Source organism: Cebidichthys violaceus, unplaced genomic scaffold (assembly GCF_023349555.1).
Source record: "Cebidichthys violaceus isolate CVI_PGR_0920_01 unplaced genomic scaffold, fCebVio1.0.p SCAF_45, whole genome shotgun sequence".
NCBI lineage: Eukaryota > Metazoa > Chordata > Actinopteri > Perciformes > Stichaeidae > Cebidichthys > Cebidichthys violaceus.
Window position 1 is genome coordinate 1,576,891 of NW_027176650.1, and position 19,284 is coordinate 1,596,174.

At 44.0% G+C, this 19,284-nt stretch overlaps 3 protein-coding genes across 3 annotated transcripts; 1 reads left to right on the forward strand and 2 right to left on the reverse strand.

Annotated features, from left to right (window-relative positions):
• Positions 1–456: 456 nt before the first annotated feature.
• Positions 457–7,596, forward strand: fkbp10b (FKBP prolyl isomerase 10b). The gene is made up of 10 exons (XM_068729234.1): positions 457–999; positions 1,284–1,429; positions 2,596–2,785; positions 2,992–3,137; positions 3,701–3,890; positions 3,989–4,134; positions 5,091–5,280; positions 5,367–5,509; positions 5,593–5,756; positions 6,498–7,596. The coding sequence occupies exons 1-10, from the start codon at positions 803–805 to the stop codon at positions 6,690–6,692; spliced, it is 1,707 nt and encodes a 568-aa protein (XP_068585335.1). The 5' UTR covers positions 457–802; the 3' UTR covers positions 6,693–7,596.
• Positions 7,597–9,979: 2,383 nt separating this feature from the next.
• Positions 9,980–14,477, reverse strand: LOC137886686 (7-methylguanosine phosphate-specific 5'-nucleotidase-like). The gene is made up of 10 exons (XM_068729243.1): positions 14,166–14,477; positions 13,779–13,853; positions 12,771–12,869; positions 12,597–12,666; positions 12,376–12,422; positions 11,917–12,002; positions 11,744–11,833; positions 11,346–11,508; positions 10,955–11,155; positions 9,980–10,873 (listed from the first exon to the last, which is right to left on the reverse strand). Exons 1-10 carry the CDS (start codon positions 14,166–14,168, stop codon positions 10,754–10,756), a joined length of 954 nt encoding a protein of 317 aa, XP_068585344.1. The 5' UTR covers positions 14,169–14,477; the 3' UTR covers positions 9,980–10,753.
• A 625-nt stretch (positions 14,478–15,102) lies between these two features.
• klhl11 (kelch-like family member 11) lies at positions 15,103–19,126 on the reverse strand. Its single transcript, XM_068729242.1, has 2 exons — positions 18,437–19,126; positions 15,103–17,634 (listed from the first exon to the last, which is right to left on the reverse strand). Exons 1-2 carry the CDS (start codon positions 18,961–18,963, stop codon positions 16,047–16,049), a joined length of 2,115 nt encoding a protein of 704 aa, XP_068585343.1. The 5' UTR covers positions 18,964–19,126; the 3' UTR covers positions 15,103–16,046.
• Positions 19,127–19,284: the final 158 nt, after the last annotated feature.

Consider the following 19,284-nt stretch of genomic DNA (forward strand, 5'->3'; position numbering starts at 1 on the left):
AGTGATTGTCTTCTATAGGGGATTATGATATGACAAGGACGTGTTCTGTACCGTTATATAGAGGATTATAGAGGCACAAATACTCATTTAGTTTTCAGTTGTGTTGCCCATCATAGTTTGGGATCATTACATCCATTTCTTTTCAAATTGAGATTTCTTATTCTAGGAAACTAATCCGCTCTGATTTGGCTCCTCTTGACGTTTTCACGGCATTAATGGAAAAGCTGAAACTTTGGGGGCTCCCGGGATACTTTACGGCTCAGACACGCTGCTGGTCCAGGGAGGCGGATCTGTCTGCTGTGCCGAAGAACCCAACAGAACGGGAACACTTTCCTTTCAAAATAAAAGCGAAAAATGGGCAATTCAAAAAAAACAAACCCAGAAAACACGGATGTAGTCACACTAATCTACTTAAAAAGAGTCATGCGTCAAAAAGATTACATACCGTTATAGGAAATGTGTGCGTACGATTTGAATTGAACATTCAAACAGCGGGTTGATGGTTCCGTTCTGTTGTAATCTTACTTTTAAAGGAAGTGGCGCTCTTTTAGTTTCGGGGTTAACTTGACTGAGTTTCCAGCTCCGACATTCCTCCCCTCTGGTAAAACCTCCTCTCTGCAACCTGGAGATTGTCCACGTTTACAACATTCAGACGCCGCCGCTCTGCTCAACATCTGCACCCTCGGCCCTCTGCGTACAGAGCGCACACAGGCTCTAGGCCTCACGTTTATCTATTTCATCGCTTTTATTTGTTTTTATTGGTTCGAATCCCCTCTAACTTATTTCACCTCATTCTGCAAAGATGTTTGCCTGCTGCGTGTTCTTTTTCCTACTTACTACGTGGTGTCCCGTGGGCTGCAATCCCAGTCCTGTGGCAGGAGATGTAGTCGTGGACAGACACTTCATCCCCCAAATCTGTGCAAGAGAGGCGAAGGAGGGCGACTATGTCCGCTATCACTACAACGCCACGTTTGTCGACGGGAAAGCATTTGATTCGAGGTGAGTTCCTTCATTTCATCTGAACATTATGAGTTCATTCATATTAGTTCAGTTTCTCTGCTTTCACAGTGGCTGATCGCGCTGCAGAGGCCATGAAACTGGATGCAAAGTTTGTTTTTTCTTCAGAAATGTAAAAAGCCTCAGATTTACACGATGTAATAGTGTTACATCGTGTAAACACTCATGAAGCGGTTTCCCCTCCAGAGGTCAGGCCTTCATCCTCTTGAAGTTGACCCACTTCTGACACGTTCTCTGTTTCTGTAAACCTTCTCTTTTCTCCGCAGCCATCAGAAAGGGGACCCTAAGGTGGGCCTGCTCGGGGAGGGCCGGCTCATCGCTGGGATTGACAAAGGTCTGCAGGGCATGTGCGTGAACGAGCGCAGAACGCTCACCGTGCCCCCTCACCTGGCCTACGGGAGCACCGGTGCAGGTAAATGCCCTACAGTGGATCGCTCTGTGCGTTACGGTATGTAGTGTGTAGACGCAGCACAGCGCATTTTAAAGTGAAGTTCATATTTGAGATTTCAGGTTGGCCCCAGACCCCTCAGGGGCCCCGCAGGCTCCAGGTTGTCTATGTGGCAGTGACTCCGTAGTTATGTTAATATGCATCATAAACAACTCGTGCCTTTTATATTTGAGTTGATATTATGATGCATATCCATAAACACATTTGTGTCTCATCAAATGACAATAGTTGATAAGTCATTTAAATATATTGGCTGTTCTTAGCATCTGCAAGAGTTGAGGTCTGCAAAGAAAAATAACTAAAAATAAAAAAATACCAACGAGAAAAGAAGTCAACAGCCGCGCTAGCTGCTCTGTGAGCCTGATGCCTATGTAGGCTCAGTGCTGCTTTGAGCTAGATGCTAGTGATAGCATGCTAACAAAGACCATAGGCTCGATCCTCTGGTCACCGTGAACATCTGTATCCACATATGTACCAGTCCATTCATTCGGTGTTGAGATATTTCACAAACAGGTGAACAAGTGACGTGCTGGTGGCGCCAGAGAAAGAGTCAACAGACCATTAGATCAACAGACCAATAGATCAACAGACCATTAGATCAACAGACCATTAGATCAACAGACCAATAGATCAACAGACCATTAGATCAACAGACCAATAGATCAACAGACCATTAGATCAACAGACCAATAGATCAACAGACCAATAGATCAACAGACCATTAGATCAACAGACCAATAGATCAACAGACCAATAGATCAACAGACCAATAGATCAACAGACCATTAGATCAACAGACCATTAGATCAACAGACCATTAGATCAACAGACCAATAGATCAACAGACCATTAGATCAACAGACCAATAGATCAACAGACCATTAGATCAACAGACCAATAGATCAACAGACCATTAGATCAACAGACCATTAGATCAACAGACCAATAGATCAACAGACCAATAGATCAACAGACCATTAGATCAACAGACCATTAGATCAACAGACCAATAGATCAACAGACCAATAGATCAACAGACCATTAGATCAACAGACCATTAGATCAACACCCCGTCCTCAGAGCCAGGCTGCCACCACGACTAAAACCACTTCATCTAACTGTGTCCACAGGTGATGTGGTTCCTCCAGATGCCACCCTGGTGTTTGACATCCATCTGTTGGATCTGTGGAACAAAGCCGACCTGGTGGTCACCAAAACCATCAACACCCCCAAAGACTGCAAGCGCTCCGTGATGCGCACCGACTTCGTGCGCTACCATTTCAACGGCACTTTGCTCGACAGCACCGTCTTTGACTCCAGGTATTCTGGACGACCGTCGTGATCGACGAGTGTGTTAACAGCTGTGGCCCTACAGATAGTGAAACCACAGTCGGCAAAGATGTTGAAGCTAAACCTCATTCTTCTCTCCATGCTCTGAACCAAAGCCCTGTCCGGTTGACGGCTCTCTTGTGTGTTTGTGCGCTTTTCATCCAGGTGTATTGTGTGTTTGACTTTGCCCTACGTAGCTACACCAGGAAGCAGACCCACGACTCCTTGGTGGGTGAGGGTTGGCTGATAAAGGGCATGGATGAAGGTCTGATGGGCATGTGTGTGGGAGAGATCAGAAATATCGTCATCCCGCCCTTCAAAGCCTACGGAGAAAAAGGATCAGGTGAGCAAACATGACGGAGAACTGAAAGGGCTGAAAACGAACCCTGCTTCTCCAAACACCGGGGAATAAAATGATATTACAAGGAAACCATCCCTGATATCACAGCTTATGAATACATGCATAGACATACAACATACTCTTTTGTCAATGCACTTCAAGTTCCCTTGTGCAGTTTTTACCACTAGTAGTGCTATGGAGCACTATTTTTGGGGGCGGGGTCACCTGTTTGTTTACATATACAAGGACGGACACGTAAGTGAACATTGTTTAACAGCAATTTAATATAATTCAAATCTCTTAACCACATGACAGTAGCATGATTCCATATTTATTTATTAAGTTACTTGACCTGCATCTTGTACCGTTCTTCAACTGACATTTGAATATTTTGCTCAGCGTGTAGATCTTAGCATCCTCTGCTTTTCACAAAAGCCCAGGAATAGTGTCCTGTTATAAATAAAGATCACTTAAATCAATCTCTGCTCAGTGTGAAACCACTTGTTCTTCGTGTTAACGGTGTCGGTAGGTGTGACGTTGGAACTCCTGCCCCCTCTGCTCTCCAGGTACAGATATTCCCTCCCAGGCGACGCTGGTGTTCGATGTCCTGTTGGTGGACATTCATAACGCGAAGGACAACCTCACCGTGGAGGACCAGGTGTTGCCTGAGTCGTGTCCACGCAAGTCTGTGTCTGGGGATTATGTCCGGTACCACTATAATGGAACCTTCCTGAACGGAGTCACCTTTGACACCAGGTTAGGGTTAGGTCAAAGATGTGTATTCATGGCCTCAGGGTGTATATTTCCTTCAAGTATAATTCTAATAATTTAACCATGTGTGTTATTGCCACCAGCTACCAGAGGAACAGCACATACAACACCTACATCGGGATGGGGTACGTGATTGCAGGCATGGACCAGGCCCTGCTGGGAGTGTGCATCGGAGAGAGGCGGAGGGTCATCATCCCTCCACACCTGGCGTACGGGGAGCAAGGAGCAGGTAAGAGACGCTGACGCTTCTGCTGCTGCGTCCAGTAAGTCGTCTGTGTGGACTGATTTTAATAGATTGAATTACTGGTGGTTCATTGTTGCACATATGCATCGACACAAAGCTGTGTTTCTGGAAAAATAACCCATTCAACCTTTGTGAAAGAGCATTTTTTAGATTAGCACTTATTAGATACAGATAATAGATAGGAAAGAGGGCGAGAGAGGGGACGACATGAAGCAAAGGGGGCGAGAGAGGGGACGACATGAAGCAAAGGGGACGAGAGAGGAGACGACATGAAGCAAAGGGGACGAGAGAGGAGACGACATGAAGCAAAGGGGACGAGAGAGGAGACGACATGAAGGAAAGGGGGCGAGAGAGGAGACGACATGAAGCAAAGGGGGCGAGAGAGGAGACGACATGAAGCAAAGGGGACGAGAGAGGAGACGACATGAAGCAAAGGGGGCGAGAGAGGAGACGACATGAAGCAAAGGGGACGAGAGAGGAGACGACATGAAGCAAAGGGGACGAGAGAGGAGACGACATGAAGCAAAGGGGACGAGAGAGGAGACGACATGAAGGAAAGGGGGCGAGAGAGGGGACGACATGAAGGAAAGGGGACGAGAGAGGAGACGACATGAAGGAAAGGGGGCGAGAGAGGAGACGACATGAAGCAAAGGGGGCGAGAGAGGAGACGACATGAAGGAAAGGGGGCGAGAGAGGAGACGACATGAAGGAAAGGGGACGAGAGAGGGGACGACATGAAGGAAAGGGGACGAGAGAGGGGACGACATGAAGGAAAGAGGACTCGGACTGCTGAAAAAAGTCAAGAGTTGAATGAAGCCTGACAATGAGACAGAGTTGTATAGTTGGGTTAGGGTTATGAGGGTTATGAGGGTTATGAGGGTTATGATCAGATAAAATCACGGAGTTGCTCTGGAGGTTGAATAACTCCGTGGTCCGTCCAGGTGGCGTCATCCCCCCTAACGCTGTGCTGGTGTTTGACATTCACGTCATCGACTTCCACAACCCCAACGACACGGTGACCATCCAGATCACCCACAAGCCCGAGGCGTGTAAGGAGATGACCGCGGAGAACGACCTGGTGCGCTACCACTACAACTGCACCCTGGTGGACGGCACCAAGCTCTTTTCCTCGTGAGTCGCCCCGGACGTCGCGTGTCTTTTTACCCGCCGATCTCACACAACCGCTTTAACCCGTTCCGATCAAACGTTGTTCCCAGACACGACTACGAGTCCCTGCAGGACGCGGTGCTGGGGTCGGACAAGGTGATCGACGGGCTGGACGAAGGCTTGCGCGGCATGTGCGTGGGAGAGAAGAGGGTGATCACTGTGCCGCCTCACCTCGGCCACGGAGAAAAAGGGGGTGAGACCTTTTTTTTGATTCACGAGTTTACTAAAACATCATGAAGTTAATAGTTAAACTGTGTTTTGCTTTGTCTCCGTCAGCCACCGGCGTGCCGGGCAGCGCTGTGTTGGTCTTTGACATCGAACTGGTGAGCTTTGAGAAGGGAGTGCCGCCCGGTTACCTGTTTGTGTGGATAGAGGAGAGCCCCGCAGACCTGTTCGATGCCCTGGATGTCAACAAGAACGCGGCGGTTCCCCAGGAGGAGGTATGTGACCGCCGACGGTACAGAACCACCAGATCTTCTCCTTCAGTTACAGTAGCCGTGTCACAACGTTACAATACTCAATGACAAGAGCGAGTCCTGGATTCATAGTTTGATCACAGTAAAACACACAGTATTAGTAGAGAAATGTATATACATTAAGTAGTATACAATTTAAATACCAAGTACAGTGCAACAAATAACTCAAAAACTTTGTACTACTTAGTTACTTTCCACCGATTACAGAAAAATGATGCAACTCCAGCCTGAACCGCTGGAGCCTGATTAAATAGAAATGAAAGACATAACTTTGACGCCATCTGGTGGTGATATCAAGAATTGAGTTTCACTGTTCTACACGGTAGAACCATAAACAAATAATAGTACAGTATGGCATAAAATATCATATAGTACCCCATAAAAAATGTCATAGTATAGTTAAAAAGTCATACATTATGTTATAGTATAGTTTGTCTTAAAAAAGTTATAAAAGACAGACAATCATAATTTAGCACGGCATTAAACTGTCACAGAAAATACAATTAAAGTCTCATAATCATAGTATAGTACGTCTTAAAAATAGTATGTATAGTAAGTATACTATACATGTTTATAACATTCATAGTATTGTATGTCATACAAAAGTCAGAGTATAGTAAACCATAAAAATGCAATTAAAAAGGTCATACTACAGTATGCATACGTACAAATGCTCATGATCAGTGACGCTGTTTTGTCTCTTAGTTCGGGGAGTTCATCAAGCTGCAGGTGGCGGAGGGCAAAGGTCGCATAAAGCCGGGAATGATGATGGAGCAGGTCATCACCGACATGTTCGACAACCAGGACCGGAACAAAGACGGAGTGATCACGCCCGACGAGCTCAAACTGAAGGTAGACGAGGACAAGGAGCGGGAGGAGGCGAGGCACGAGGAGTTGTGATGAAAAGAAAAAATGAGTTTTATTCTCTCTCAGGGATGAACCCCAACACCTTAAAAACAAGCGAGAGACTTCCCATCGTCATGGTTTCATTCTATCTGTACACATTGAACAGTCTTTTTTAAATTACAAGAACATAGTGCAAAGGGTCTTTTTTTTGTGTGGAGTTCTGTGTTGTATGATTGTTTGTCTTTGATAATTGTATTTCAGAAAACCACCTGTATTTGTCCATGAAAGTCACGATTAAAATGTTTGTAAGAAAAAGAAAGTTTCTCTTTTTCTTTTGCTAAGACTTCATGAAAAAAAAGGTCATAGTATAGCATGTGAAAAAAAAAAAAGGTCATAGTATAGCATGTGAAAAAAAAAGGTCATAGTATAGCATGTGAAAAAAAAAAAAAAAGTCATAGTATAGCATGTGAAAAAAAAGTCATAGTATAGCATGTGAAAAAAAAAGTCATAGTATAGCATGTGAAAAAAAAGTCATAGTATAGCATGTGAAAAAAAAAAAGGTCATAGTATAGCATGTGAAAAAAAAAAAAAAAGTCATAGTATAGCATGTGAAAAAAAAAAGTCATAGTATAGCATGTGAAAAAAAAAAAGTCATAGTATAGCATGTGAAAAAAAAAAACAGTCATAGTATAGCATGTGAAAAAAAGTCATAGTATAGCATGTGAAAAAAAAGTCATAGTATAGCATGTGAAAAAAAGTCATAGTATAGCATGTGAAAAAAAAAGGTCATAGTATAGCATGTGAAAAAAAAGTCATAGTATAGCATGTGAAAAAAAAAAAAGGTCATAGTATAGCATGTGAAAAAAAGGTCATAGTATAGCATGTGAAAAAAAGGTCATAGTATAGCATGTGAAAAAAAAAAAAAGTCATAGTATAGCATGTGAAAAAAAAAAAAAGGTCATAGTATAGCATGTGAAAAAAAAAAGGTCATAGTATAGCATGTGAAAAAAAGTCATAGTATAGCATGTGAAAAAAAGTTATAGTATAGCATGTGAAAAAAAAGTCATAGTATAGCATGTGAAAAAAAGTTATAGTATAGCATGTGAAAAAAAAGTCATAGTATAGCATGTGAAAAAAAAAAGTCATAGTATAGCATGTGAAAAAAAAGTCATAGTATAGCATGTGAAAAAAAAAAAAGGTCATAGTATAGCATGTGAAAAAAAGTTATAGTATAGCATGTGAAAAAAAAAGGTCATAGTATAGCATGTGAAAAAAAAAGTCATAGTATAGCATGTGAAAAAAAAAAAAGTTCATAGTATAGCATGTGAAAAAAAAGTCATAGTATAGCATGTGAAGAAAAAAAAAAGGTCATAGTATAGCATGTGAAAAAAAAAAGTCATAGTATAGCATGTGAAAAAAAAAGTCATAGTATAGCATGTGAAAAAAAAAAGTCATAGTATAGCATGTGAAAAAAAAAAAAGTCATAGTATAGCATGTGAAAAAAAAAAAAGTTCATAGTATAGCATGTGAAAAAAAGTTATAGTATAGCATGTGAAAAAAAAAGGTCATAGTATAGCATGTGAAAAAAAAAAAGGTCATAGTATAGCATGTGAAAAAAAAGAAGTCATAGTATAGCATGTGAAAAAAAAAGGTCATAGTATAGCATGTGAAAAAAAAAAAGTCATAGTATAGCATGTGAAAAAAAAAAAGTCATAGTATAGCATGTGAAAAAAAAGTCATAGTATAGCATGTGAAAAAAAAGTCATAGTATAGCATGTGAAAAAAAAAAAGTCATAGTATAGCATGTGAAAAAAAAAAACAGTCATAGTATAGCATGTGAAAAAAAGTCATAGTATAGCATGTGAAAAAAAAAAAGTCATAGTATAGCATGTGAAAAAAAAAAAAGTCATAGTATAGCATGTGAAAAAAAAAAACAGTCATAGTATAGCATGTGAAAAAAAGTCATAGTATAGCATGTGAAAAAAAAAAAGTCATAGTATAGCATGTGAAAAAAAAAGTCATAGTATAGCATGTGAAAAAAAGGTCAAAGTATAGCATGTCGAAGAAAAAAAGTCATGGTACAGCATTTCTGAAATAGAAAAAAAATCAAAGTATATTATGTCAAAAAAAGGAAAAAACAGTCATAGTATAGTATGTCGAAAATTTGAAAAAACGGTCACAGTATAGTATGTCTAAAAAAAGTCATAGTAATAGTATCTTAGGGTTAAGAGTCTTACTGAAGGACACTTTGACATGAGATTAGCAGAGCAGGAGCCGGGGATTGAACCGACGACCCTCTGATTGAAAGGCAGCCCTACTCTCCACTTAGCCAGGGACAGTAGTTGAAAATCAATGGCATAGTATGTCTATAAAAAGTCACAGTATAGCATGTAGAAAACAGTCATAATGTAGTATGTCGAAAAAAGGAAAAAACAGTCATAGTATAGCATATCTGAAATACTAAAAAAGTAGCCAGTTTACGAGCTAATTTTAAACCAATAAAAAAGCTGAACATCAGGATAGCAGATGAGTTCCAATGTGTCTCTGTTGCTTTCCATACGGATCGCTCACCTTCTACTGTCGATGCAGATTCTGTTCACAGAGATGAAGTATAACTCTAAACTCACAATGATTAACCCACACGACAACAGTTGTAGAAGGCCTGGATTGATCATGGAGCAGGTCTTTACCGACATGTTCCACAACCAGGACCGAAATGAAGAGTGAGTGATCATAGCCGACGAACTCAAGCTGAAGGTAGATGAGGACGAGGACGAGGAAGAGGAAGAGGATCAACCCGGAACAACTTTAGAACAAGCAACGAGGGACTTTCTCCAGACGTCATCATGGTTTAATATTTTCTGTACCACATTTTAACAAGTAAAAAGTACAATCTGTATTTGTTGTGGAGGTCTGTGTTGTGTGATTGTCTTTGAAAACTGAACTTCATTTGTCATATTAATTAAAATGTTTGTATTTATTGGTGCACCTCTCTTTTTGCCCTAAATACAGTCTCAGTTATTACATTATTGTTACAATGTGACACATTGTTGGTTGCAGCTGATCGTCTGTAAAACATGTTTTCAAAGCTGCAGTCACAACAGTTCCCCTGGTACACTGGAGGGAAAAGGGAACGAATGACAATTTGACACACAACGTCTGTTTACAGATAAATTGTCTGCGGTCCAGTTGCATTGTGGGTAATGTAGGTGCCAGCTTTTGACAAGGAAGAAGAACGCGTGGCATGAAAAAGATTGACAGTAAAGCAGCTCTGCATCCTGCACCACAAATACATTCATACAAGTTAAATTAAAAAGACCAGGAAAACACAAACGAAGAGCATCGTTGGAAAATGACTTTTATGGATTAGCATTTGACGCATCTCTTGTTCATCAAATTAGTAACAGTAAAAGTATTAGTCATTCTAAAACACACATCTGAAAGTCCCAATGCTGCAGATGTACTAAAAACAAAAACATTATGAATTTAAAGCTACTGTAATAAAGAACTATTAGCTTAAAGACTGATAGCGCTGTCAAGTTAGCTGTAAACTGATGACTTGTGTGTGTAGTAGTATGTGTATACTTGAGCAGGAGGTACTTGCAGCACATGCAGATGTAATATACATTAATACATACATAAACCTGGCAGATAAAGAGACGTTTACAAAATGTGTTGCGTCTTTAAATAAGAAACGATGTTTAAAAGCGTCCTCATTCTGTGAAACAATGTAAACCAGAGAGGCCTGACGTTCAGAAACACACCCTGTAAGTGTTCATATGAAGCCTGTAAGAGGTGCTGATTGGTCGTCAGAGGGAGGGCTGCTGGTACTGAACTGGACTAACTCAAAATCCAGCTCTCACACAGTCTGTGATGTCATGAATCACAGACTACTCTGAACTAAGTTGCACAATGTTCAACCTAATTTAGATCTTTTAACCCTTTAGACTTTGGCAGGATGGGATAGAATTTGATTTACAGTCAAAACACAAAAGTCCAGTTTCAATGTCTGGTTTGAGGTAAGTGATGATGAACAAGTCCATCTGTGTGTGTGTGTGTGTGTGTGTGTGTGTGTGTGTGTGTGTGTGTTGCCACAAAGTCCTTGCTTCCGCGTGTCACTTGTTGCGTCTCGATGAGGTAATGCATCTGAGGACGGCGTTGGCGACGTCCATCGTCTCGTCCCGCACCAGCACGATGTCAAAGGAGTCGACGTACGACTCCTTCCTCTCCTCCACCTGAGAAACACGGACACTGAGAACCCCGATCCCGACACTACGCGCGTCGATACGAGGAACGACACCGGACACCGGTCTCACCTGGTCGTTGAGGAAGCCGATGGTGAGGATGTTCTGGTGCTCGGACACGCCGTCGGCCATGGTCAGGTCTCCCAGAGAGTCTCCCAGCAGCAGCACGTTGGGTCGACCCTGCAGCGCTCTGAGGCCAGCTGCATGTGACAGAGCACCGTCCCTCTTGTTGAAGGTGTGGATCAGCTGGCCTTTGAAGGCTCGCAGGACCCCCTTATGAACAAAACCCACAATCCTCAGTTCAGGTTCCCAGACACTCGCATAGAGAGGCTGAAGCTGGAGGAGTTAAACTCATGAAGCTGACGGGAAAAACTGGTGTTTATTGACAAACCTTCACTGATAAAATGTTGCTTCTCAACTGTGATATGAAATCCAAGCAGAACACGGGTGTGGGCCAACTCACAGTTTGGTCAAAGTCCATGTAGTTGGAGATGATGTGGACATTGGGATAGAAGACGCGGTGCTGTCGCATCACTTCCTCCAGGACGTCTCCAACGCCGGCCGAGAAGATCAGCAGAGGGACCTGCTGCTCCGTCAGACGGTCGAAGAACAACTTGTAGCCGTCCCTAAAGAAAACACACACACACACACACACACACACACACACACACACACACACACACACACACACACACACACACACACACACAAACCATTTCAACAACAACGTTTTCTTTAATTGTCTTTATTGTTACACCACTGTGTTGCATATTGCCTGAGGTTTTCACTAATGATAATAAATATTAGCTACATGTTAGTTAAGACCAGTCGGTTAATGTGAGCTCTGAGCACAGTGCTAACCTGAGCATGGCGCTGGATTCCTGGACAGCCTGCGCCAACATGTCCTTCCTGATCCCCTGCTGAATCAGCAGCTCGTGGACTTCGGTCCACCTGCAGAGAGCAGCCCAACACAAATGGAATCAGGAGTCACAGAATGAACAGGAGTTATTGAGGTCAGCGTGTCCGTTTCTTACCACTCCACCATGAAGGGCAGCTTTTCTTCAGCAGTCCTGCTGGAGTCGATCTCTATGGGGTAATAGGTGTTCAACAGCTCCCTCATCTGGCAGCGGACCAACAAACAATACTGAGCATACTGTGTATTATTATTATTATTATTATTATTATTATTATTATTATATCTACAAATCACCAGCGAGGGACGCATCGGCATGAGACAACAAGCGCCGCAGACCAGCGGACATCAGTTTATCTGACAGTTCATTATGGAGAGAAAATAGAGTCAAAATGGCAATTTGAACACATAAATATTAATATTTTATGCACAGATTTTAAACTTTAAAGATCTCATAATGTTGACTTTTGAAAAGCTTCCTGCGTATACAAAAGAGTCTCGTTTCCCTCCATAGTTCATTGGATCGTCACTGTGCATGTTACTGCACAACAACAAACACTTCATACAGCAGTGAATGAACCTTTTTAGCGCAATCTTCATCAATCAACAACCGATTATCGAGGATGTCTGCAAAAAGAAAGGAAAACGTGTTTGTAACAGTTTCAGAAAGGTACAAAGTCATGACTCAACTAATCCAATCATGTGGGTCTAACAATGCAAAACGTTTCAACGTGTGTGTGTGTGTGTGTGTGTGTGTGTGTGTGTGTGTGTGTGTGTGTGTGTGTGTGTGTGTGTGCTTACTGTGCGTGGTGGGAACTCTCCTCCCGTTGTGGGCGAACCTGGTCAGTGTCATGTCGAAGTCTGAGATCACCTGAGGAGAGATCAGAATAATAGAACTCCGTCGCTCAGAAAACACGCATTCGTGACACAATCACACATACAGTACGAGAGCGACACGCCGCACGGTTCTCTCACCTGCAGGCTGCCTGCACCTGCTCGCTGCATGGCGTGGATGGTGTCCTCCACCCTGCTGCGCTCCCTCATCAGCACCGAGCTCTTGGCCAGCTCTGGGATCTGAACAGAGAAGAGTTCATCCAGACACGGGGGGCAGAGAAGGACCAGACGTCACTATAAGTCAGGTAACATCTGTCCTTCAGTGCAGGGGTCTTCAACGTCAGGCCAAGGACCCCCAAACTGATAGAGAGATGGAGCAGGGACCCCCGACTATACACAGTAAACTGGGCCTAGTGCCATGTATAAACACACCTTGTATGATAATCATGCATACAAGCTATTCAAATTAACGTTTTTATTTTAAACATAAATGTGGAAATGAAAATTAGTGATGGCCTATTAGTGCCACCGCCATGCATAAACATACATGTTGTCTTGCATACAATACTGAACTATTAAAATAATGGACAGATTCACGTTAGGAAAAAATACAAAATAAAAAGTGTCTAATCAACCAAAAATTTCGCGGACCCCCTGCAGTACCTCCGCAGACCCCCAGGGGAAGAAGACCTCTGCTCTATGAGATTTTTAAAGGCTTTTATTTTGAAATGCTACATCAGAATGTCCTGGTTCTCTCTGCGTGACACCTTGAGATGGTCTGCTATCAACTTGAGGTGAAATTATGTTGTAACTATGCACCATTTCCTCTAAAATCTAATCTGAAATTAGACAAATTGTCTCGTGAATGAGATTTTGAAGGGCTTTTATTTTGAAATGCTACACCAGAATGTCCTGGTTCTCTCTGAGTGACTCCTTGAGGTGGTCTGCTATTGTGTCTAATCAACCACAAATTTCGCGAACCCCCTGCGGTACTTCCGCGGACCCCCTAAGGGTCGCGGACCCCCTTGTTGAAGACCTCTGCTTTAGCGCGTGCAGGTGGATGCATTTTAAACCCAGCACACACAGTGTTAAAGCAGACTCGTGGCTCGGTACATCTTCTGAAGTTGAACTTCTGTTGAGCGTCCTCACCTCGGTCTTGGTCAGCTGGTTCCAGATCGCCAGGACAGTCCGCACCGGTGTGTAGATCCAGGGGACATGGTGCACCTGCGTGCAAAACAGAGGAGCCAACTCACCCTTATGATCCTTTAGCGGTCTGTGATTCACTACGATGTAACTGGTGATGTGGTCCTCAGTATTTACGAGTACATTCTTATTCTCTGCGATTTTAAATGTGTATTTACGGTAAAAACAGTGATTCGCTATTTTGTTATTATACATGCTTTTATTTTTATTTTTTTAACCACGTAAAGTGTCTTTGAGTGCCTTTTAAAGCGCTATATAAATAAAATGTATTATTATTATTATTATTATTATTATTATACACTAGTACCTTACATCTAATTAAACGTGACGTACCATTGTAAACCGGAGAACTCGCGTGTCCGCAACGAGTGTCGACTGCTGCTCGGAACAGCTGTTAAAAGTACATCATGTTAAATAACAGAATAAAGGTTTAACAGTTTACAGTCGACTGGAGGTTTTCATTTGTTTACGTCTCGTTTGTGTCGCACCTACAGCTTTCCCCTCCCGACTCTACGTACTACAAATAATTGGTTCCGACGCACTTTGGTTCCTACTTCACCGCGGACACTTTAGCAATTCGCCTTTTCGCTAAATAAAGTTGCTGCAGTTGTTAAAAACAAAATGTGTTGTTAGTCATGAAAGTACTGATGTCACTATAACTCGTGTGGCTTTGGCGACACATCTCTCTGTCATAAACATATTTGAACATCTAAGAGATTACACCAAACATAATGTCTGTACACTTTGCTGCTCTCGCACTACAAATGTAATGACACCATATGGAACACAGTGCATGTGGATGAAATCTGAATGAATGAAAATATAGATAGATAGATAGATAGATAGATAGATAGATAGATAGATAGAGAGAGAGAGAGAGATAGAGATAGAGATATATGAGACACTTTTATCAAACTCCCCAATGATCAAACATCTGAACTATCTATGTCTGTGTGGCTTAAATCTAATTCTAAAACCTCCACATACAACTGATCTAATTACTGTATATCCATTAATCAATTAATACCATTTAAATATTATAATGTGTCAGTGGAAACCGGTTACGCTCACAAAGACTAATTAGGTGATCTCTATAGAGAGATTGGGTGGAGACGCCCCTACAGGTCCACACAAACGATCAGAATCAGATGATTATAGTGAAACAGCAACACCAGTGCAGTTCATTCAACTGTATTAATATTAATAATCTGGGATTTTATGGCACAGTTGGGAGCATGGAGAGAACCATGCACAAACACAAATCAGCCTCCTTGATTAAAATGTTTAATACATGTCGTAGTGCAGCGGGATAAAGTTAAGACAAAGCTAGTTCTGCCAGAAGCACAACGAGACAAAAACAGAGAAAATAACTCCACAGAGTCTCCGTCTTTAAGCACCGGAGCATCAAGTGGGACACTTTAAGTCAAAACATAAAACAGAGCTCTCGTCTCCTAAAGTGACAACGCCGGTCTGTCTTTCAAGCGAAAAATTGCAAATCAAATAAAGCAATTTCTGACCAGCTGAAATAAAAATCATAATTATTTCATAAACATCCATTGGAATGAAAACGACTAATCATTGAACACTGTTCCCCCCCAAATATGTGCTTTGCTCAATACTTAAGTCGTGCTACAAAACGTCCGATCCGTGATTGTCTGTTTTAAAACACAAAAGATGACACACTAGAGACCGTCGACATTTAGATACGGTGCAAAACCAGCTGGAGGTAGAAGAGAAATGAGACGCGAGGAGTGAAGGTCAAAGATCAGCTGGTTGTTACAGTAAGTTCACCGTCTATCTAGACTCCACTTGATTAAGGGTTTTCTTCTGAAACATCACAATAAACAGACATGATGATTTACATCTCAACACTGAACTTGACCAAATGTCACCGATACCCGGTGAAGCTAACCTGCATCACAACGTACATCATGATGTCAACGGAGATCACAAGTAAGACGTCACGTTGTTTAAGAAGTTACCACGGCAATCACAGTTTAACTTAGGAGCAGAATAAAAGTAAGGCTGAAGATGATAAATGTGAGACTGAGGATGGAGAAGCACGTCTGGCTGATCCTTAATGTTTTTAAACCAGCCCAGGGTAAAGCTGAGCAGGCATTTAATCTGAATGAAAGGCAGAAGAAAGAAGCTCAAGGTTCTGTGGTAACAACAAGGCCTTCATCAGCAGGTTAACTACTAACTAGAGGAAAGCTCTCAACATTCGATTTGAGACTGCAGCTGTCGGCGCAGAGTCAGGGTGCGGCGATGGAGCTGCTGCATCTGCTGCATGCGGTCCCGCTGCCGAACCAGGTTCTGGGGCATGGGGTAGTGCTGGCAACCGTGAAGACAGCGGTACGGGATGCGGACGTGGCAGGCCGCCGCGCGGCACCGCGGCTGAGGCAAGGGCGGCAGCAGCATCCAGCGCTTCTTCTCGCCGCAGTAGCGGTAGGCCTCCTTGCGGTACTGCTTGTCCATGTTGTTGCAGTTCCTCCACCCGCCGATGATGAATATGTCGTCTCCCAGGTAGCAAACGGCGGCGCCTTCCATGCTGAGGACCTCCGGCGGGAGGCTGTCGAGGATGTCGTCGGAGACGTTCCTGCTGATTTTCTGCCGAGCGGCCTCGGCCGTCACCTTGTAGCTCTTGGTGCAGCAAGAAGCCGTGTGGTAGAAGTTGGTGGAGGCGACGGCCATTTGGAAGCTGCAGTAGCTATCGATCAGCGGCAAGGAGTCCACTTCGTTCCACTTGCGACTCTCCGTATCGTAGCAGGTGGTCACGGTGCTCAGTCCGTCCTCGTTGCCCATGTCTACGGGGGTCCTGGCCATCACGAATATGTAGCGGTCCTCTACGCTCACCGTCTTCACATCTCGCAGTATCTTCGGCGCCGGCTCCAGATTGTGCCACTCGTCCTGCTCGGCCTCGTAGACGGTAACGTCCTTGAAGCCTGCGCTGAAGTTGCCGTGTCCGCCGATGCAGTACAGCAAGTCTTTGACGCACGTGAGGCTGAAGGAGTGCTTGCGAACTTCCAAGCTGCTGACCTCCTCCCAGGTGTTGAGGTTGGGGTCGAAGCGCTCCACCATCTTGGCGAAGCTGGGCTCCATGGAGCCGGCCACATAGACGTGGCCGTCGGTGACGGCGATGGCGTGTCCGTCGAGGTGGTTGTGAATGTGCGGCAGGTTTACCCAGCGGTCCTCGGCGACAAAGTAGCCCACGCACTCACTCAAGTAGTCTCCGCCTTCTGACACGCCACCCACTACCATGATCACATCCATGTTCTGGCCCAGACGAGGCTGCATCGCCGCATTGTAGGAGGCGCAGGGCTCCAAATCAGCCGGCTGGTTGAGGTTCTCAAAGTGGACGGCGTGGACCTCGAGGGCGTCGGCCACCAGCTGCTGACACGCTGCATTGTTCGCCACAAGTGGCTCCTTTCTCACCACCCGCGTCAGGTAGGTAGGAGACATCTGAGTTAGTCTTAAAAGCCCGAACAGCTCCGCAAACCGCTCCCCTCTCTCCTCGGCGCTGTGGTGCACCCACTTCACCACGGCCTCGAACAGCTCCTGCTCAGAATCCACGGTGATCCCCGAGTCGGACAGCCAGTCCCGCACCAGGTGAAACGGTAGCGTGAAGAACTCCTCGTTGCGGATTATTCTGTGGAAGTTTCTGCGAATGGTCTTGGCGGCTCCCTGGGCCAGCAGGTCCAAGGTGTACATGTGGGCGAGGCTGTGCACCGCCACGCAGTTAGACAAGTTCAACTTCTCCATCAGGAACTCTCCGCAGAAGGTCTTCAGCTGCACCAGCAGGAACCTGCGTGAACACGACGTAGTCATCAGCAAATCTCTGCATACTGTATACTAAACACTAGATATGGTCTCACTGTAGTGGATACTTGTATTGAGACATATTGCCTATATTATGACTATAATCTTAATTGCGGGTATGTTTTTACTTCTGTTGCAAATACCTCGTTTCTTTTTTTGTTGCTTGTTAAATTCACCTGCAGCATACTTTTGGGAAAAGTGAGCCAGCACACACACACACACACACACACACACACACACACAGTATGCAATCTGTTAACTTTATTATTAACACCTGTGGCTTTAAAAAAAAAAAGGTCCCATTTGTAAAGCTCAAAACTAAATATTGAGGAATACAATATATATATATATATATATATATATATATATATATATATATATATATATATATATATATATATATATATATATATATATATATATATATATCTCATCACTGCCTCTTTAACGTGACGAGTAATGTTTTACAGGGTGTCTGCAGGGCGCACAAAGTTAAATATTAAAATATGTAGATAGATATGTAAACCCGTGTGACGAATTAATGATGGAACACCAGTATTGCATGACTCACACATATGAGGCACATCTATTCAATAATGTTTCCATTTTGTTAGTTGCAGCGCGAGATCACAATGACTATTGGTAAAGAGTCCCACAGGTGTGTGAACTCCAAACAGGTCACACCTGCTGGGGCAATGAGGACACCGACAAGGTGTGGCTCACCTACCTGGGGAAACAAAAAGCCCGTCGAGGTTTAACTTGTTTTATTGTAACGTTGAAATGTTTACCTGTCAGCAAGTTCCAACACTTCGTGCACGCTGGCGGCGGTCACCCTGATTTGTCCCGTGTACATGAACTGGACGATGCCCTCCACGGTGTCCGGCTCGGGTCCCGTCGCCGAGCTCCATTCTTTCAGCTCCACTCGCCCCGACACGGACTCCGAGAACTGTCCGCCCAGCAGCAGCGTGAAGTACTCCGACGCCGCGGACAACACGGAGCGGTGGGCGGACAAGGTCTGCACCCTGTCCCCGCCGGAGCTGAAGACCAGCGTGACGTCGCAGAACAGCCCCGACTTCCTCTGCTCGTTCTGCCGCTGGGAGAGCTCCGAGCAGTGGGTCGAGCAGGTGAACTCCTCGGCCTCCTCCGGTTCCCCGTCACCTGTTAGACCACCGCCGCCCCGGTCCTCCGGCGCTTCTTCTGCCGCTGCTGCCATGCTGCTGCAGCGGGATCGGGTCAAACGAAAGCTCTCAACTATCTTTGGGAGTAACTCATATGCATATATGACACACGCAAACACACATTCAAAAACGGACATGCATGCGCAGCAGCGTTCGGTCCCGTGTGTCGGAAAACAGGAGCGCTCACTTCCGTCTTTTAAGAATTCCCCAAATGTGCTCGAGGATCAGATTTAAAGCCGATACCTCCGTGTGCACGAGCGACCTATACCCCGGACGCATATACAGAGAACGCCGACATGTTGTGACGTATGAACACGTCTTGATTTTTAGGGGAAATCTAACTTTGTTTTAAAAAAGAAGAAAAAAAAAGGATGCACCGCATTCGCGCATGCGTGCTGGGAAATTTGCTGGTGCATCCTATGATGAGACCAACGTCAGCTTAATAACTTGATATCGGG

What these genes read in the sequence shown, in the direction of transcription:
- fkbp10b (XM_068729234.1), top strand. Translation starts at nt 803, where the DNA reads ATGTTTGCCTGCTGCGTGTTCTTTTTCCTACTTACTACGTGGTGTCCC. An exon ending in AGCACCGTCTTTGACTCCAG is followed by an intron (nt 2,786 to 2,991) that starts GTATTCTGGACG and finishes TGCCCTACGTAG; the next exon opens with CTACACCAGGAAGCAGACCC. An exon ending in CGGCCACGGAGAAAAAGGGG is followed by an intron (nt 5,510 to 5,592) that starts GTGAGACCTTTT and finishes TGTCTCCGTCAG; the next exon opens with CCACCGGCGTGCCGGGCAGC.
- LOC137886686 (XM_068729243.1), bottom strand. An exon ending in GAGAGTTCCCACCACGCACA is followed by an intron (nt 12,423 to 12,596) that starts GTAAGCACACAC and finishes TTCTTTTTGCAG; the next exon opens with ACATCCTCGATAATCGGTTG. An exon ending in ATGAAGATTGCGCTAAAAAG is followed by an intron (nt 12,003 to 12,375) that starts GTTCATTCACTG and finishes GTCCGCTGCCAG; the next exon opens with ATGAGGGAGCTGTTGAACAC.
- klhl11 (XM_068729242.1), bottom strand. Translation starts at nt 18,963, where the DNA reads ATGTCCGTTTTTGAATGTGTGTTTGCGTGTGTCATATATGCATATGAG. An exon ending in GTGTTGGAACTTGCTGACAG is followed by an intron (nt 17,635 to 18,436) that starts GTAAACATTTCA and finishes GTGTTCACGCAG; the next exon opens with GTTCCTGCTGGTGCAGCTGA.